Source organism: Podarcis muralis, chromosome 2 (assembly GCF_964188315.1).
Source record: "Podarcis muralis chromosome 2, rPodMur119.hap1.1, whole genome shotgun sequence".
In the NCBI taxonomy this organism is placed as follows: Eukaryota; Metazoa; Chordata; class Lepidosauria; order Squamata; family Lacertidae; genus Podarcis; species Podarcis muralis.
In genome coordinates this window covers 83,222,963-83,243,831 of record NC_135656.1, presented here as the reverse complement: position 1 = coordinate 83,243,831, position 20,869 = coordinate 83,222,963, and the positions used below count along the sequence as shown (strand labels likewise).

Below are 20,869 nucleotides of genomic sequence, written 5' to 3'. Positions count from 1 at the left end.
AGTGTAAGCAAGATTTAAACGGTAAAAGTGCTCCCTCCTTGGAAAGATGAAGGAAAATGCCCTCAGCCCCCATGAGTCACTTCCATTGCAATTTAGCCATAAACACTGGATGCCAAATCCATTTAAATTTAATTTATTTAGCTCTCTGGGACGCACCTCTTACACAACGATAAAGAAGAATGTTTGTACAGCAGTCATGGAGCCCATCTTGCCACTGGCACACAAGAAACCCACAAGAACAGACCCAGAGGGGAGGGCCCTTCATTACCCTCGCTGCCTCGCTTCCATTCTGCATACAACATAGCCTAGAAACGGAGCCAGTACATGGCGCTGCGGATACGGTTGTAGTCCGGAAGTTGTTCGATGGGACCTGAGAGAGAAAGAGAGTTGGTCATTAGAAAACACAGTCAAGAAAACATCTGGCATCATTGCTGTCCCGCTCCTCTCTAATCAACACTAAAACTATTATGGTCTTAAATCAGCTAAAGCAGAGCTAGTCTTACCCGACGGCTATGAAAGACTTAAGATCAATTGTAACAATGTGTCTCTCTGTCCTCGGCTCCTCAGAGCCCAAATCCCCATAGTAGATGTTTGATTCAACAACAGGGCAAAATCCAAGTCTCAGACAATATGGTGTTTGAGGGGATTTTATAGACTCCCAGTTTTGTCTGGAAAGCCCCTTCCAAAGAGCTTTGCTTTGAAGACTTAGGTGGAAACTTTAATGACTGCAGTGTGCAATGGAGGAATCACCAGCTCCTTTAAGTAACCAAGCTGTTCAGGCAGGTTTTCCAAGGGAAGCGTTTCCTTGGCTGGCAGTCAAAGATGCAGGAATGCTGCTACAATGAGCCAGCCCACCTGCTAGCGTTGCATAAATGAAACTGACCCCAAATGGAGCATTTTACAAATGTTGCCAGAGCCCTTCTCGGTTAAAATCGTAGCTCCCTCGTAACGGGAGATGTAAAAAGGGTGGCGTGCAGACTTGTACTGCCTCAAGTGCTCAGATCGAACTTGATTCGCCAAATGCAGCAGGCGACTAATTTGGCATGGCTAATCTGAAGCAGCTCAAACAGAGATGAAGCCAAATAAAGGCCAAAATAGGTAAGTGGTGTTATGAAACACCCTCCGCCCCCCAGAAACCAAGGTGTCTAATGAAAGCAGCTACCATTTATGTCCTTTTTCATCTCCCAAGAAGATGAAAACATACAAGGCATAACCACTTACCAACTGCTGCAACAGCTGGGCATCTGTCATAGAGATATTTGCTGCAGACTTCCCGAATTGTTGCTGCATCAACTGCCTAGAAGTGTCAGAGAAAAGCAGAGGATTACACTTCAATCAATAAAGTCGGAGGCATTACTTTGACACTACCCAGCAGACTGCTAGCCAAGGACTTTGTCATGGCTGGCAGAACTCTCAAGCTGGAAGGATCTCACATGGTTCAGTGATTTCTAAGATCATCTACAATGTCTTTCCCTCAAGATACATAGGAAAGCTTTATAATTTTCTGCAGCGCCTGTCCAGTTAGCCTCAAACATGCCAGCACTGCACTTCAAGAATCACAACATGCTTTACTAAACATTTTTGTATGTTGTGACCAGGGTTCCAGATCTAGGCTTGATTTCCTGAGTTCTCTAAGTTCACTGCTGATGAGCAGGTGGTTACATATGCTGTACAGATACTTAAGTTGAACATAACCACCTACCCTGTTTTCCCAAAAATAAGACAGTGTCTTATATTAATTTTTGCTCCCAAAGATGCGCCAGGTCTTATTTTCAGGGGATGTCTTATTTTTCCATGAAGAAGAATACGATACACATATTCCGGGGAGGCCTTATGTTCAGGGGGAGGCCTTATTATCGGGGAGGTCTTATTTTGGGGGGATGTCTTACTTTCGGGGAAACAGGGTAGTTGTTGTTAAAAAGGATCTATGCAGAAGGTCCAGCTTTCAATGACAAGCATTATGCTCCAGAAATGCAAGTATATTTAACTTCTCCTTCCGTTTAATAAAGATACCTACAGAAATTCTGGAATCCCATTCTGCCAGAGATATCCGGCGTCCATAGTTCAGCAGATGGCTTCCAATATTCTCACATGCAGGAGTGGTACCTGGAATATATGAATTAGTCAATTGTCAGTGGAAACCTTAAGCTGTGTTTTAAGATGTAAAGAACATTACGTAAGACTATGTAAGCAGCACCTGTTGCGAACTTACATTTAACAGGCCCTGTTATATGGTCTTTTTAGAAATTCATTTCAGAAAGCTACAATAGAATAGACTTGTTTCTGGCCGGAGGCAAGAATTAGGTGAAGCCACAGGTAGGACTATAGTTCAGCTATACTTAAATTAAAGGTTTACACACACACACAAATCCAGGCAAACAAGTGGCATTATCAAGGGTCAGATAGAAGTATCTGGAGTGCCATATTGAGTCCCAGGACTATCTTAAAGAGACACTCCCCGTTTTTCTCCTAGGAAGGACTGGTTCTTCAAAGATGATGGTTCCTATAACATATTTGTGCTTCATCCAAGTTAATGATCTTAACCATATGCAAGCGGACTAAAATTCATATAGTTGAGACTTATTTTAATCTCAAGTCAGCTCCACTTATTTTCTATCATGGAGACAAATGGGTCTCATCTAGGAAGCTCCAAATCTGAACCAAGTGATAAAGACAAGAGGGAGCAGAAGAAAGACTGTGTCGTTTCTGACAGGCACAGATAACTGCGTTACCAACAGTAGCCTTCCTGCTCCAGAAGTTGCACACAATGGACAGATCACAGGAAAACGCTTACTAGAACTTATAGATGTTGAATAGCTTGGGCATTACATCCAAGTGAGTCAGGGACCTGGAGAAACATTCAAAGATCCACTCAGAAAGTGCAAAGCAGGAACTACCCAACTTTTTTTAAAAAAATCATACCATCCAGCTGAGCCATCAGTGTGTTACGAACAATGTTTTTGGCTCTCTTCACCTCGCTGTCAGTCACACTGGTACAGAGGCGCATCCTGCACAGGAAGCAGAGGGGAAATGTTAATCAAATACCAACTACTTTTAGGCGACTCTGCCTTTCATGTTTTCATAGGCTCAATATTAAATCTTTACTATGGTTACTAATCAGTAGACAAAACCTGAGAGGTGCAAGCCATATAAGAAGTGATCAAAAGGCAGCACAAACATGGACAAATGAGCTGATATCCTGAATGAGGTGATGTCTGTATATCAGCCCTCAATGTTATTCATATTCTTTTCTATATAACACATGTAATGGATGTTTCTTCCTCAATAGACTTAATTGACATTTTCAATACCTATGGCCCCAAGAGATTTGCATGTGTCATAGATAGGTTGCAGTGAGATACATTGTGAAGCCTTATACAGTACTGCTCTGTCTACACCTAGTATTTGTGAAGCTAACTCAATGTACTGACTCCCCTGCAGTGCAAGTTTTGTAGGAACAGAGCTGGCAATGAGCTCATACTCACCATTCACCCTGGGCAAAGTGCAGTGTGTCTTCAACATTCATAGCATCAGTAACAAAATAGAAACCGAACAGACCTGTGTCAGAGTAGCAAGTGTTGAAGGATTGGAAATTTTGACACAGCTTGTTTTCCACAGCAATTCTAGCCAGCCTGCTCGACTGATTCTGTAGGTAAAATAATTATGACCAGTTATGGCCATCTGCTTTGCCCAACAAACCCACCAAGAAGTTAAAATTAAGGAAGCAGAAAACACAGACATCATAGACCACTGTGACTGTGGATGAAAACCACCTGCACTCTGTGACAGAGACTGTTCCTCAATTGCACAGATACTATGAGAATGTAAGTCAGAAAACCAAAGGGGATAGCCCGGCAATTACTGCTTTGGAGATTGTTTCAAACTTGCCATGTGAGAATCCCAAGTCCTTCCCTTGCTCAGTACGCTGTTTCATGTTGCAGTGCAGTCACTGCTCTCTCCACCCCCAAATTTGGGGCACTAGTTGTTGCTGCTGTTGTTTTTTTTATAATAATAATAATAATAATAATAATTTATTATTTGTACCCCGCCCATCTGGCTGGGTTTCCCCAGCCACTCTGGGCGGCTTCCATAGAAACCAAAAACCCCACTAAAATATCATACATTAAAAACTTCCCTGAACAGGGCTGCCTTAAGATGTCTTCTGAATGTCAGGTAGTTGTTTATCGTTTTGACATCTGATGGGAGGGCATTCCACAGGGCAGGCGCCACTACCGAAAAGGCCCTCTGCCTGGTTCCCTGTAGCTTTGCTTCTCGCAATGAGGGAACCGCCAGAAGGCCCTCGGCGCTGGACCTCAGCGTCCGGGCAGAACGATGGGGGTGGAGACGCTCCTTCAGGTATACTGGGCCGAGGCCATTTAGGGCTTTAAAGGTCAACACCAACACTTTGAATTGTGCTCGGAAACGTACTGGGAGCCAATGTAGGTCTTTCAAGACCGGTGTTATGTGGTCTCGGCGGCTGCCCCCAGTCACCAGTCTAGCTGCCGCATTCTGGATTAGCTGTAGTTTCCATAAAAAAAGTTTACATAAAAAAAACCCCAGACTGAATACAATGAACGAGACCATTGTCTCACTTGTCCTATTTTCAATTACCCTAACCAGAAACAGATCAATTGGCGATATTAAGGGCTGAGCCTGGGGTTTCTATATGCAAGGGACATACAATGAGCTACAACCCTTGTTGACACCTGCCAGAAAGACATCAAGGAGCACATTCTCAGATTTATATTTATGTTGATAGTCAAGGATAAACACACAGCAGTTTGTGGTTTTATTCACATGACTAGCAGTAGCTGAATTATCTAAGTGCATGAAGATAGCACAAACAGGTGCATCAAGAAGTCAGAATCCGAGCATATCTTGACTGTTCAAAGTGCCTCAATGCTGACCTACTCAAGCACTGCACCAGCAGCAAACGCATGTAGTGAACTGATGATCAACTCTAAATGATTTGAGTTCCCTCAATGAGACTTTAAATCCAAGACATGTAATCTTGCCTTCCGCAAGCCTATCCTTTTCCAGAGACCTGCATATCCGAATGTGAAAGGCAAGAATCATTTTCCAGGCAACTCATGTTTACCTGGCCGTGTTAGATTTGAGGAGACTCACTGAATAGAATCCCTCTCTATTCAGGAATTGTGGTTTTTGAAAATACAATCTCCACAATACACTCTTCAATGGAAACAAAAATATTGGAAGTATATAGCTATGATGGAGAATACCATTTTTTTATTTAATCATAATTTGAGATTTCAGCAAGGATTAGAGCCTCCAGACAGTTTTAACAGATTTGGCATTCCTTTATAGTGGAAGCATCAGACAAGCCTAGCAAATCTGGAACTATGCTTGGTGATCTGATAATTTAAAGGCAGCCCAGTTTAGGGAAGTTTTTAATGTCTGATATTTTATTGTGTTTTTAATATCCTCTTGGAAGTCGGCCAGAGTGGCTTGGGATGCCTGGCTTGATGGGACGGTACAAGTAATAGATGATGATGATGATTATAGCCTACCTGAACGTTGCTATTTTAACTCATGTGCAACTAACTCAAACACATCATCAAATTAAGGCCACATTTTCACACTATGGGTTCATCTACCTAAAACTGCAAAATGCTGTATAATTTTGCTAGCATACACAATGGAAATGCATGTGGGAGGAGACTGTTACAAGTAATGCAAAATAGATATCCCAGTCCCATAGAAACTTACCTTGCCACCACCAAAAGTAACATCGTATCGCCCAATGACTGCATTAGCTACCAGAAGGGGAATATTGTCTGGATTGGCCCAGCCTGGTCCCTCCACTGCAATAGCAACATGAGCCAAAGGCAAATCATCATCTCTGACTCTGATCTGGAAAAACACACACATGAGAAATGAGTTCAGGTTTCAGGAGTAGACTGTGAGATCACGTGCACTCTTCTCTCTCACCACATATTGCGGATAGATGGCACAGAAGAGGGCAGAGCACGTTTAAACAATAGGGAGGCACAGGAATCCGTATGCAGGATCTTTGTGTCTGCACACTCCAATCCTATACTTCGGTTTTCATCTTCAAAATATGTATAAATACAGAGCAGCCTCTTACAATAGTTTGTCCAAAAGGAGGGTTTTGGCAAAAAAGGAGCGAGGGAGGTTATATTCTTGGGGGGTGAATTCAAGACTAAAATACAATTTTGCTAAACAAAAGGAGTCGGCAAACTCACTATTAAGAACTTAAGTGAAATCGACACTTTCTGAGATTCACTCTCTGCTTGTTGAGGATGCCCAAGTATTTAAAACTCTACCTCACTCCCAGTGAAGCGGCAGTATGGAGGAATGGGAATTGTGTCTTCCTTGTATTCATAGGGAACGTTGCCAAAATGCTGCTTGGCAAGGTCCACGACTTCTTTGTGGCTGACCCCTGGTAAAGAAAGCAAAAGAAGTGACAACAATACAATGGCTTCTGTTTTCGAGAAAGAATACAAAAAATAAATTTCTTGTTGTTTGGCAGCTGCCTAACATGTTAAAATCTTATTCTCTGATAGCTCTTTGGGCAAAAGTAGTTTAGCAGAAGTTTACACAGTGCATATGGTCACAGGAAAGTTAATTCTCTCACCCCAATGAAAATTTATTCACCAAGTCTATCTATTCAAACGTCTTTTACTACATATAAACATTTTATCTGATTTCATGTGAAACTGAAAAAAAGAAAGAAAACAGGCCTATCTGTTAGTTTAGGCTCTATTGATTTTATTCTCACTATGCTGTCCTAGCAGGAACAAAACTGGGAATGTGGTCCATTTAATCATAACATGGACTCAAAAGACATGGAATATGATTTAGCCATGTCTTGATTCTAAACTTCTTTGATCAATTGTTAAGCATATACAGGGTGTAGTGTGTACTTCCAGAAAACATTCTGACAAAGGCCAGTGAAATAAAGGAACTGCAAGTACCACCAGGGGAAGTTGATTGGCTGATCTGACTTCAGATATTTTGCCATCTGCTCTATGCTGGCCCCTACTGTAATCCTATTGGCATTTGTATATAATTGTACATCAGGCCAGTCTAAGAAAGTTGAGTTATTCCTAACAGTAAACTAGTACCAACCTCCAGCAGCTGCCAGGACCATGCGAGGGGCTTTGTAGTGAGTCTCAACATATTCTGTTAGATTTGCACGGGACAAATGCCTAATAAAAATACAAAAAATACATTAAATATGCAGAGATGAGTTTCTTGTGCAGTTTTTACACCACTGCAATTCAAGCACTCCTATGTTAAGCACTCTGGAGACCCTACCTTTCCTTCCTAACAGATAGTAGCTGCAATCAAACTTGCTTAGGATACTTAATTCCTGTTTTTTTTAAAAACAAACAAACAATGGTTCTAAAATATGTATAACTGTGCACAGGATTGTAATCAATGTCTCAGTCACATGGATATTAGCATGAGAATAATTTCATTGGACTTGGACCTGAAGAGATGCCAATCTGGATCTCTGCTCAGAAGGGAAGTATTAGACAAGCCACTCTTCCTCACCCAGAGTGCTTTATTTGGAAAATGGGAACATCAGTGATCAATTCTTAATAAAAGTTGTAAAAATACAGACTGTCAAGTCCTTGCACTACTGATCTGCTTTCAATTGCAACTTCTTTCTAAAGTTTAGTATGTTAAGCTTTTAGTCCTGTTGCTGAAAAGACGTTATCCCTCTTCTTTTCAACATCTGTTAAAATAATGCAGGAAGTCCCAGGTTCAGTCTCCAGCATCTCCATGTAGGACAAAGAATGTCACCTGCATGAAACCCTGGAGAGCTGTTGTCAATCAGTGTCAACAATATTGAGCTAGGCAGACCAGCGTTCTAACCTGGTATAAAGTATCCTATGCTCGCCATGTAAATACACACCTTCTCTTTGCTTCTGTTAAAGCCCTTGCTACCTTATGTATTGTATGATACACCTTACCATTTATTTCAGTTATTTACTTCAAACAAGAACCTCCATAAAATATAACCTAGCAGTGGAGGGGAAATGATTTCAGATGCGCTTTATTAGCCAGGAAATAAGCTCTCCTTACTTTGCATTTGCTGTTGTTCCTTCAACAGTCCGACTCAAAGCAGTGCCTTGATAAGCTGTAGCGTGCAGGTAATCAAAGACGACATGGGACAAGCTGCCATCAAGTTCTTGCATTTCTTGAAGGATGACATTCCGCTCCTTTTCAATCTGGGAATCCTCATAGCTGCTGTTCTGCACCACATCAGCCAGAATCTCAATTGCTAAAAAAAGAAAAGAAAAAGGGGTGGGGGGTGGGAAGAGACATGCTACTTAAGACATATTTTCTTGCCAAACTGAATGGAGAAGACAACTAGACATTCTTGGGCGAGAAATGAACTTGCACACAGATAAGCAGCAGTGGTTCTCAATTAGCTAATAATTGCAGCTCTCTTGTTTTTCAAAAGCCAAGCCATGGACCGTATTTTTGAAAATGTGGATATCTCTGCTGTAGTTTCTGGTATGTGAATGGTGCCACCATACCCCTCCCCCCATCAACATCTCCCAGTGCAAAACGGGTGTGCATCTTCTGGGCTGCGCTCCTGCATGAGTCACACGACCTGTGCGAGAGCATGGTGCCCCAAATGTGTTTTGGGGCACTGCAATCTCACATGTCTTTGGGTGCTGTGCTCTTCACAAGAGCACGGCCCCCCAAAATGGGATGTTCTGGACATTTGACGGGTGTGTGCCAAAGGCACCCTGGGATCCACAGACCACCAAGTGGGAACCACTGGCCAATGTTCGGAACTCCCATTTTTCTAGGAGCATTTTGCGACAGGAAATTTCATTAGACCAAGCAGTTTCTGAGCTCTGGGCACAGTACTGTGCCAAAATTTCAGATTAAAACTGCAGAATGGAAGGAAAGGAGTACCTTTTTTCTGCCTCCCCACTTCCAGCTACTCTCTTAAGACTAGAGAAAAACCCCTCTTAAGAGTATTAGGGGGGTGGGCAGGGGAAGGACTAGACTATGTGAAAAATGAACATAATATTTTAGCTGCAGTTCATTCATTTTCAGCTTTGTATTTTTGTTATTAAAAAGCATGCCTAAACATTCTGTTGTTGTGCCCATAACCTATGTTTATGGTGCCATTTAGCTCCTAGATTTCATATCTCAGTTTCTAACACTGCTACCGGCATATAGCATTTATGGCATCATAAAGCTACCACACAGCCAAACCCCCAATGATGACAAATAGAACACATCATCTTATTTCCTGCCTCTCATTCTTCTCCATCCTGCTGGTTTTATACTTCCCCTGCTTCTATTATTCTCCATCCCTACATCTCCCAAAATCTAACATCTCATTTGGGTTTACATCTCAGTTGCTGTTATATGGACCTGAATGAACAGTTCAAGTGCTTAAACTACAAAGCTTTTGCTAGCATATAGGGTAGTAGGTGGTCCATGCAACTAGCATTTCGTGAAATAATCAAAGAGTGAAATTTCTGCCAAGGCAGCACAATTTTACATCTTTTGATAATTGCTGGGATTATTGTGGCCCATTTTGGCCATCTGAAAGCAACTGCTTCTTGACAATAATAACGTAACCATTTGTCCAGCCCTGGGCAACTTCCTTTAGGAAACCACAACACACAGGCTGCCAAGTGGTTAATACACTGTTATAATGTGGAAAATTGCTTCCTGCTGACTGAAATTGGCTTAAATCAAAAGCCATTATTTTGTGTGGAAGTGCAATTAAAATATAGCCTTCTACAAAAACCCTGTGGATTTGTTTTGTCCTTTGAAAGCTAATTAAACACAAATGCAAAGAAGAAAGCAATATCCCCGCCTGCCAAATTCTCAAGTGTAAAATAACACAACCCAATGGCACTACCTTTGGGCAAATCTTTGGCTAACGCTTTCATGAAGAAGGCAGTCTGCTCACGAGAGGTGTAACTATTGAGATGTGCACCCATGCTCTCAACTTCCTTTTCAAATTCAGGACCAGGGCGTTTCTTTGTACCCTAAAGAAATACAGATAGACAAACAATTGGATATCTGGGGGCATAATGAGTACGTAACAGTAGCTGAAGCACCAGAATTTTTAACATATGTGGAAACTCTCAAATTGCACAACAGAACACAAATTCAACTCAACAGTCACAAAATACTGCCACAGAGCATTTAAGTCCATAAAAAAAAAATCTTTAAAAAGTAGTCTCTTTCAGAATGCCTTAAAAATGCTAAGCATTTAAAGAATTCACTCTGATGTGGTAAGCACAAGTTCTCCCTGCATGAGGATATGTACAAATAATATTCACCACACAAAGGACATGGTATTCACTTTATTACATTTTTATTCTTTCTCCTCAACGAAGTGGAATATGAGAATTTGATTTCAGCCACAGAGAATGGGAGAAACATTAATTAAAAACAGGCTGATTAAATTTACAGACACACATTATGGTGGATCAGAGAAGAATCAGTGCAGCGTTATAAAGGTTATTCATGCTCTTCTCAAATATACTGAAACTATCAGACAGGTATGATCCAATCAATCTGATTTTTCTAGAAGTCCTTGCCAGAGATCACAGCAAAGTCATGCACTCATTGCCAATGCTGGTCTTTCGTTTTCCTATTAACTTGTATTGTCCTGATTATCTTTATGTGGGTTGTAAAGAAATAAGACTGTAAAAGAAATTGGGAGGGAATATGCGCTTAATTTGCTTCCTAGAGCTAACCTTGGCTGGCTGATAAATATTTCATGAGATACTAAAAAACAAACGAGGTAAAGTGTGAATTCCAGTTATACTGGTCTGTAAAAGGCATTAAAGCAAAAGTATGTATCTTTGATGTTGGTTTGTTTGTGGACTGGGATATAAAGGATCAGAGGTAATATCATGCTTAGGGAAGGAGGAAGGAGAGCAGGCTGCTAAGATCCTAAGGATTCTGACTGAAAGATCCTTGCTTAACAGAACTCTAGCTGACGGGGCTAGCAGGATTCAAAATGCCAATCAACTGTATCCAAACAAGACAAAAGCCTGCTCCATGATCTAAGGAAACATCATGCAAAATTTGGTTACAATAGCCTTAGAAAGGTTAAGGGATCCCTGACCATTAGTTCCAGTCGTGGCCGACTCTAGGGTTGCGGCGCTCATCTTGCTTTATTGGCCGAGGGAGCCGGCGTACAGCTTCCGGGTCATGTGGCCAGCGAACCAGGGCAGCGCACAGAAATGCCATTTACCTTCCCGCTGGAGCAGTACCTATTTATCTACTTGCACTTTGGCGTGCTTTCGAACTGCTAGGTTGGCAGGAGCAGGGACCATGCACCAGGAGCTCACTCCGTCGCAGGGATTCGAACTACCGACCTTCTGATTGGCAAGTCCTAGGCTCTGTGGTTTAACCCACAGCGCCAGAGGTCTCCAAATACATAGTGAACAGACAAGCAACTCTCCAAAAATATATAGAAGATATTGGGAAGAGAATAACTTGTCACCTCACCTTGAAAGCCAGGTGTTCCACAAAGTTGCCAACTCCATTGTTCTTCTCAGTTTCATAGCGGCTTCCCACTCTGATCCACACCCCAACCTGACAAAAAAGAAACAATGAGTAAATACATTACATATTAGACCAATTTTCCAGACATTTGTCTGCTATTAAGACAGAGTGCACAGAAAGCAGTAGTTTACCTACAATTTCCACTACACAAAGAATAATTACACTCTTAAATCCCTATTTCTCCCTGTATTTTGTAGTTTACAAAGGCTTTTCTTACTGAGGCACAGCCTTTCTACTAATTGAATTTGTTCAAAGCATAAGTGGAACTGAAAGTACAACAGGGGTTTGGTTCTAAAGCCTCCTCAGTGGTGGCACCCCTGGTGTGGAATAGCCACCACAAAGATGCTTGCCTGGCACCTTTCTTATGGCTGTTTTCATGCCAGATTAAGACCTTTTCATTATTTTAGGCTCTTAAAATCTTAATTTTTATCCCACTGATTATATGCAGCAATGCCTTTTATAATATTGTCATATATTGCCTTTTATTATTTTATGCCTAGGAATGGCTTGAGTGTAGGTACAGCTTATTAGAACAATAAAGGTGTCTCTATTTCTAGCAATCTGGCTGAAGTTATTTATTCTACTCCATGGCCTTAAGGTACTCCAAGTGAGCCAGTTACATTATAGAAGAGTGTTTTAGTAAGAAGAGCAATTCTTTCCTTTAGCAGCAAACTGTCTTTAAAACTATGAAGTGGCCATTATAGTAAGTCCTAAAAACAGGGCTGCTGTTGAAGAATATTTGAAGCCTATAATGGGCAGAAACCAGTAAATATGCCAATGGGACGTCAAAAGCATAATACACTCCAGAATTTCACTAGCCTTTCATACACTTTTCAGAGCCATTCAAACCTCATATGACCAAGATACGTTCTTCCTGTATCTTCTTACAATGTCTATCACCACTCTAGGTGAGTTGTTTATAGACATTAACCTTGAGAGAAATCTTTCCACGTTGACTTGTCTACTGAGGTCAGAGGTCCTGTGTGCCTTGTAGAAGATTCTGAAGCATATTTTAGGGAATGGCTCAGCCAGCTGGTCCTCACTCTTGCCCTGCCTGAACTGAAACTGAACCCAAGAAAACACTCAACGGCTATACGCTGAAGAGTAGATCAGTTGCGCTGGGCATGTTTCAAGAACATTTGCCTGTCATTCTGGCCTTCTCACGGAGAAGCCCCAGAGAAGCTTCCACAGGAACCTTAGGGTTCTTCAGAATAAAGCCTGAGAATCACTGCCATTGATCAGTAACAAGCAAAGAAGAAGCAAACAAAATCCAAAGGTGCACTGTCAGTTGCTGCTTCATAGCTGTGAATTCCTTTTCCTGGAGAGTCACTGAAGTCAGAACATTGTTTTGAATCAGTGAGAGGAATTATTTAGTGTTTGCTCCTCATTTAGTTTGATATTTATCTTTTAGAATTTTCTTTTCTGTTTTTCAAAAATAGTACTTTTTAACTTGAAACTCAGAAAGATGGCAGGTTACACACTTCAATAAAAAATAGCAAACTTTAACTGAAGATAGGCCCAACTGAAACAATAGAGACTCTAATAATTTTCAGAACCCCATATTATGCTTACCGTACAAGTAGGCTGGCCAGATTGTTCAGAAGCCACATGTAAGCCATTGTCTAGAGTGGTGACATGCGTCTCAGGAATATGATGCAGCACCTGAGCATAAGATGCAGTGCTTCCTCTTCTTGTCAAACTCCATAGCGCTGGCTAAAGAAAAGTTTATTGTCAAAAGCACAATTCATATAACAAGATATATACACGAAGAGTCATATAAAGACATCAGATACATGTGAAAAATTACTTGTATGCAATTTTAAGTTGTTACAGAAACCACCTGATGAAATGTGACCACCACCAAAAAAAATATCCCAGCATTAATACAAAAAGTGACCACCACCCAAAAAAATATCCCAGCATTAATACAAAAAATAACTTCTGATCAGAAAGAGGACACCATGGTATATGCATACATCATATACCTGAATGGAGTTTTCAGTACAGTCATACCTCGGGTTACAGACGCTTCAGGTTACACGTTTTCACATTCACAACCCGATCGTCCACTGTATTACATCACCGGTATCTAACTGACCTAACCAATTCCTTTCTATAAGGGTCCAACACAGCAGAAAATCAATTTTTGTTCAATCAACCTCAATTTTAAATATAAAGAAGCACTACAGAGAGATGGCTTTACAACTTTCCACTGACTGAGCTGAATGTAGCACACTTTTATTGTATTTTGTCTCTAAGATCTGAAACATCCCATCTACAACATTGCAATAAACATTTATAAACAAGTATTTAAAATTTAGCTTTCTGCAAAAACCCAGTTATTTGCCCCGGCAATAAAGGAGAGCCCAAAGCACTCAAAGTCAATGGTCTATAAATAGTCACTATAAAAGGTGCTGCTATTAAAGATATTGCCATTTGGCAGTAGCAGGTAAGTGGTATCTAAATTACAAAACTGAAAATGACAAATTCTCCATCCAGTCCCATTTATTGTTCTAATGTATAAATCTCACTATAACCTACATCTTTCATAAATAGGACTGCCTCAGATTACTGCCCACCAGCTTAGCATGTGCATCCGTCAAAGTGTAATGATGAGCAATTCTATGTCATGCCTCCCTAGCCACTGAAATTGCAAATGGAAGCAGGCATTTCGTAGACCCCAATGCCATCCATCCACAGAGGGGTGCCAAATACATCAACTCCAAAATTACCTGTTCAGGAGGATTTGCAGAAAAAAGCTTTACAATCATTGTACTATTAACTAAAAAGAATGCCTTATGAAATCTTCCTTCCAGTACTGAAAACTACATCTTTTAAAGTGAAAAATGAGGTTTCCCCAAATAAACTTGTGAATTGCTACATTAAATCTTTGCAAATGCACTTGGGGAAATACACAAATGAACACCACAAAGTATATAAATTACCTGTAGCAGAACATTAAACTTAAAGGTATTAAACTTGCCCCAAATACTAAGTCAAAATAATGCTTATCTTTCTACATAGATTGATGACAGAAACAGCTCATTATTTAAATTCAATGTAATCATTTGGGAAACGTCTCTAACAATTAAAGCAACCCCAAATTTCATTAAAAGAACTGAACTCCTAATTCCATTATCCCATGAATCAAATCTGATGTGCGTACATCAGAAGCTTATTTTGCAACACAAAAACAAAAAAGGAGAGATTTTTATAACCGCATAACGGTGGCAAGTTGGCAACTTCTGCCCAATCTCACTTTAGCTTAATGATGAATTTAAGAGCTCTGGGACTACCGCCACAAATGTTTTGGAAAACATGTTTCTTCCTCTTTTTTTGGACTGTGTTCCCACAACGCTACCCAGCAAGATGTGGTCAGTACTACACGCCTAAAATGAACTGGACCGCTTGACTTCAGAAAGAAACCCTGCCCCTTCTTATGAAGTCTTAGAAAGGCTGCTCGGGGCGCAGGAAAAACACTCTGCAGGTGCTCAGAGGCACGTGTTTTTTTTTTTTTTTGCTCCAAAGGACACGGCCAATGTGGGGATATGGGAGGGTAAGTGGCGACGCTGTCAAAATGAGCACCGCCCCAGCAACAGCAACAGCAGCAGCAGCGGGGGGGGGGGGGCGTGAAGGTTGGTAGGGGGGGCTGCAACCCACGATATCTGTAGAATGTCACGATTTGCGCTTCCATCGCCGGCAGCTCTCAGCCACTAGGCCTCGCCCGGCTGGTGAAATGGGCGGCCTGGACGGGCGCCGTGACCTTCGCGGGCGGCTTCCCCACGGGCTCCGCACACACTCCCCGCTTCGTTCGCTCCCCCTCTACCCACCACCGCCGCCCTTTCCTCCTCCTCTTCCACCCCGTCAGCGGCCCACCCGGTCAGGCACTCACCGGAGCGTGAGGACCCCGAAGAAGGGCCCGGCTGGCCACACAACCCGCCGCCCGGCACACAGAGGACGCCGCCATCTTGCCGCCTTAACCCCGGCAGCTCGGCAGGAGGAGAGGGAAGAGCGCATGCGCGGGAGGAGGAAGGGGGGGAATCAGAGATGAGGCAAGACATCCGCATGCGCAGGAGAAAGATGGTAAGGGACTGTTTGTATTAAGAGGGAGTCACCAGAGAGAGATAAGAAAGAGTTAAGAGTCACACACACAGGCTAAACTTACGGTAAAAGATTGAAGGCCGCCGTTGGTCAGGGGCCTCTCCATGGGCGTCGCTCGCTTGCGTCATTTGAGGGAAGAGGCCTATACCTTGCATGGGAAGCCTGAGTGGAGAACTTGTTCCATTTTAGACCGGAAGTGTGTCAAGAGGAGCTAGCAGTGCTTTTGGCGAATCTTCTACCTCTATGAGGGCAGAAGCCCATGCTGTTTCTTTCAAAGTTAGCCCAGAATCTGACCGCCTGCTTGTGTGTTTCCTAAGATTTAATTCTTTTAAACATAAAAAGTCAGAGAAAGGGACGCTGAAGAAAAAAAGAACCCAGCTAATTAAATGGACAGGCCATTGGTAAAATCTTCGCCGTCCCGGGAGAGAGGATTTATAACAAGGGGGTTCCAAATTGGGTCTTTGAACAGGGTGAAATAAAGCCTAATTTCGTCTCTGCTTTTTCTCCTGACAGGGACTCAAAGCGGCTTACTGCTAAAATAAAAGCAGCTAAAAACGGGGAAAGCGATCATTTTAACAAAATCAAACATTAATAGAATCAAACTTCTAAAAATTCATCTATCCTCATTTTAATCTAAACGGAAAAATATTAAAACGATTATTAAAATGCCCCCCATCCACCTGTTGCACAAAAGTTTCTTCAAGGCAGTGGGACCTGCAACATGATGTTTCAGCGTGGAGCATTGATGTTCAGGATTTGGTAGTGGCTGTGTTTAGTGAGATGGAGCTATGAAGCCACCATCCTGACCCTTGTGCTATTCCTGCTTTCCTGGATGGGGCTGGGGGGCAGGGCAATGGTGAGGTTGGGGCAATATGGCTCTTCTGCCGGTTTAACCACTGCTACCTTGCCCCAGGCCTGTTAAAAAAAAGTGTCCATCCCAACATATGCGCTGCCCTCTCAGTGTTTTATGCCCTCTACCAGGGTATTCCATTCCATTCCCTCTGGCCCCTCTCCTGATTTTCCGTTCTCTCCCACAACAGCCAGGCCACATTCTGTGGTTGCTGAGCACTTTGGGTCCTCTTTGGGCTGCTTATTGTTACAGAAGTCTGGAAACCTCTTTTTACTATGTGAGCAGGGTTATTTGGAGACAAGAAATCTGTTTTTGTCCATTTTAAACATTTTTCTTATTTATAGCATTTATAGCTTACCTTTTTCTCCAAGGAGCTGAAGGTGGCATATGTGATTCTCCTCTTCCTCATTTAATCCCCACAATAATCTTGTGAGGTAGGTTAGGCTGAGTAGCAGTGACTGGCCCAAGGTCGGCCAGAGAGCTTCATGGCCAAGTGAGGATTTGAACTCTGGCCTCCCAGATCCTTGTCCAACACTCTAACCACCATATCATACTAGCTTGCAAAACTATTTACCAGGGGAGAGCCCCTATTTCCGGTATCCATCATCAGCAAACCCTTGACCTTACAGTACTTTGCCTCTTAGGGCAGTTTTGGAGACACCACTTTGAAAATGGTTGTCATGTGTGCCACTGTGCACTAGAGGCCACTATCTTCCTTTCAGCCACCGCTACAACTGCTTATTGAGATGAGTTGCAACTGCTCTATAATAAGCACAAATAGATTCAGAGTAAGACTAAACATTCTCAAACTTTTTTTTTTTAAAGGAAACAGTGGTGGTTTACGCTTTGCTTCAGAAGCTGTTTCGGTAAAAAAATAAAACAAAAACTGGACAGGCGATTTCTCGGAAAACCTATAGAGTTTACAGTAGACGGGAAATAGCCTTCACCAGTGTTGCAGCAGTTGGGGGTGTGTGTTAGCAAAAACAAAAAAAAAAATCCTTCCAGTAGCACCTTAAAGACCAACTAAGTTAGTTCTTGGTATGAGCTTTCGTGTGCATGCACACTTCTTCAGATAAGTTAGCAAAGTCACTTAAAGCAGATGGAGTCCAGAGAGAAAAGAAATATTGATATCACTTTACTGAGGAAAAAACAGGATAATTGAGAAAGGAACAGAGAGGTTTTGCCTTGCTTTACTTCAGACCTTGTACAGAGCAGGGAGACATTCAGCTAAACATGCAGAGGAAAACTCCCTCAGAACTACTCAACCAATTATGGCACGTAATACCTCATCAAATATCACACCACTGTGCACGGTTACTAAGCAATACCTCCAACTGTCCACCTCTTGGCTAGTTGACTTTAACACTTACCGTTAGACTGCTCATGGAATGATCTCTGCTGTTGCACTTTGCACAGGGGGTGAAGCTATAGACCCACCCCCTTGACACTGGTGGTGTTGCTGCTTACTTGGACAGGGTAGGATAGGTGCTGGGGAGATCAAGACTGCATGGGTGGCACCAGCAAGAGAGCCAAATTGGTCCCAGTGGGGCACCTCTGTAGCCTGAACCTCACCACCAAGTTAGCATCAGTGTCACTGGTGTCAGGGGGATGGCACTGTGGTCTAAACCACTGAGCCTCTTGGGTATGCCGATCGGAAAGTTGGCTGTTCAAATCCCCATGACGGGGTGAGCTCCCGTTCCTCTGTCTCAGCTTCTGCCAGCCTAGCAGTTTGAAAGCACGCCAGTGCAAGTAGATAAATAGGTACCGCTGTGGTGGGAAGCTAAATGGCGTTTCCGTGCACTCTGGTTTCCGTCACGTTGTTGCGTTGTGCCAGAAGCGGTTTAGTCATGCTGGCCACATGACCCGGAAAGCTGTCTGTGGACAAATGCCAGCTCCCTCAGCCTGCAAGCAAGATGAGCCCCACAACCCCATAGTCGCCTTTGACTGCACTTAACCGTCCAGAGGTCCTTTACCTTTTACCTTTCTTCCCCATCATCAGTGCTGCTACTGCCAATGTGTAAAGTGGGATATTAGCATACCTTCCAACACCTCAACAGCAAAATCCTGGGGCACAATCTTCCTTGACACCATCTTCCCGTTTTCTTCTCATGAGAGGATGGCAGCCGTTTTGGACATAATGATCTCGCACAATTTCACACCCTGATTTCTCCCCCCCAAAAGCACTTTTCTCAGGCACGGTGCCCAAAACTGCACGCTTTGGGGTGCTGAGCGAGATCATTGCCCCAGGAAATATCATGGTGAGAAAATGCTCAAGATCACTGCTTCCAAAATGTCAGCCATTCTCTCACGAGAAAAAAACGGGATGTCCTGGTTTTTCTGGGACACTTGCAGGGTATGGGATAGAGGACTCAGACAATGACCCTTGCTGTAAGAACCAGTTTGTAGTGCATGTACGCACACAAGAAACTTGCCTGGCCAGGCCTGAGACACAGCTTAGTGCAGTCACAGTGGCCAAGGGTGATCAGCTACGACTAATCATTGGCAAGGATACCTTGCCCACAGTGTTTCATGTGCTGGTAACCTCGTGTTTGCATTACTGCAATGTGCTCTAAGTGGAGCTGCTTTGCGGCTTGGTTTGGAAGTTTCAGTTATTGCAGAACACTGTGGCTGGGCCAGGGGAGAGGAACCTTTTTCAACCTGAGGGCAAAGGAAGTTTTAGGGTAGCACAACCAATGTGGTTGTACTGGGTGCTGCACTGCAGGAGATGACACAGGAATACAGAGCTCGAGAGGTGGGGTGTGTGTGTGTGAATTTTAGCATAGCAAAGAGCACGAGCCCAAAGTCCACCACTGCTTAGGGCCACATTTCTTCCCGAGCAACCTTCTCATATCTCTGCTGCATCAATGTGTTTTGCTGCTGTCAATGCTTTAAAATGTTATATTATTTTGCATAACTTACATTTTATTATGTGCTTTGTCAGTTATTTTGTGCCCTACTCTGGGATAATTTTTTTTTAAAGAGCAGGTTAGAAATCTTCTAAATAAATAAATTATATTTTAGCCTCCCCACCTCCAACACCACCACTCAATTGAGTAATGAAGCCGAAAATTCCTGGTGAATTAATTATGAAGGCCTTTTATGTATTATTTAGGTTGTATTCAATTTTTTTGTCTCAGCAGTCAAATGTAATGTCATTTGGGCCTTTGGGCTTTGGGTAAAATTCTGAGTCACTGGAGGGGACTTAAATGGAGGTGGGAGGATTCTCAAAGGAACACATCAATCATCCAAATTACAACCATGTAAGGCTTGTTTAAGAAAAGATGGGGGTGAGCTAGTAAAAACAAAGCAGGACAATGTTGAATAAAACCCAGGATTAGATTTATAGCAATTTACCATCCCTGATTTATCTGAAAATAAGTTATCTTCTGGCAGCTTTGAGGCCGAAATCCAAAGGTCGCTTGCCAGAATGTATAGAGATTATTATTATTTCTGCATTAGCAACTGCTAACCCTGAAACATTAAAAGTACAGTTACATTGTTTATCTGCAATCCCATATAGCTACTTGCATAGGAGGAAGTCATATTGAACTAAATCAGGCTCTCTTCTGCATAGCAGAAGCATGGAGCCTTTTTTAGCCTGAGGTCCACATTCCCTTGTTGGCAACCTGCTTGGGGCCACTTGTAAGTTGTGGGCGGGGCAAGAAGCAAAAGTGGGCGGAGCAATGGGTGTGAACGTTACCATTGTCCAGTCGGCTAGTTTTTACTTGCCTGTTCTGTGTACACCTTTGCATGCCCCTCTCTGTCTTCCATCCAGGGCAACCAAGGGTTATCCTTCAAGCTGTGAGATACAAGGCATGTTATTCTGTACCAGAAGGTAGCCTTTAATGGTGAGCCACGAAGCAGCCTCGCTTCCCCTTCCATGGCCATGGTACAACCAGAAGGAAAACTCTGATCCTAAATCCCCACTGCCTTGTGGGATATCTTCAGGAGAAGAAAATGCTAAGGAGTAAACCCTACATGAATCTGGTGGGATGGCGCCTCGTGCACCTCCTTCTGGTAACTTCTGCAGACAAGCTGGTGCCAAATGTTTTGCTCTGCCATAAGAAGGGGGACAGGAGGGGCCTTGAAGTTGCCCATCGACAGCAAGCTCATGGACAGCAGATTGAGCTGCCACACAGCTCACAGTCTTCCCCATTATGCTGAGATGGATTTATTGCTATTTGAGTTATAGTCATTCTAAATTTGCATATATACATATTCATTAGCATTTCGTGCAAATCCCTGTCTTGTTTAGTCCTTTTTGGGCGTGATGTGTAAACCCAGCTTTTCATACCAAGATGGCCGCAAGGGTACTTCAACATGGAACCTGCAGGCTGCTCATAGCCTTGTCACGTGGAGGTGGTGGCGGGG

At 42.7% G+C, this 20,869-nt stretch overlaps 1 protein-coding gene across 1 annotated transcript; it reads right to left on the bottom strand.

Moving 5' to 3' along the window:
* Nucleotides 1-117: 117 nt before the first annotated feature.
* On the bottom strand, nucleotides 118-15,589 carry UQCRC1 (ubiquinol-cytochrome c reductase core protein 1). The gene is made up of 13 exons (XM_028719159.2): nucleotides 15,440-15,589; nucleotides 13,120-13,260; nucleotides 11,491-11,577; nucleotides 9,884-10,013; nucleotides 8,074-8,272; nucleotides 7,111-7,190; nucleotides 6,306-6,421; nucleotides 5,728-5,871; nucleotides 3,486-3,646; nucleotides 2,923-3,008; nucleotides 2,018-2,106; nucleotides 1,222-1,297; nucleotides 118-370 (listed from the first exon to the last, which is right to left on the bottom strand). Exons 1-13 carry the CDS (start codon nucleotides 15,512-15,514, stop codon nucleotides 306-308), a joined length of 1,449 nt encoding a protein of 482 aa, XP_028574992.2. The 5' UTR covers nucleotides 15,515-15,589; the 3' UTR covers nucleotides 118-305.
* Between the last annotated feature and the right edge of the window lie 5,280 nt (nucleotides 15,590-20,869).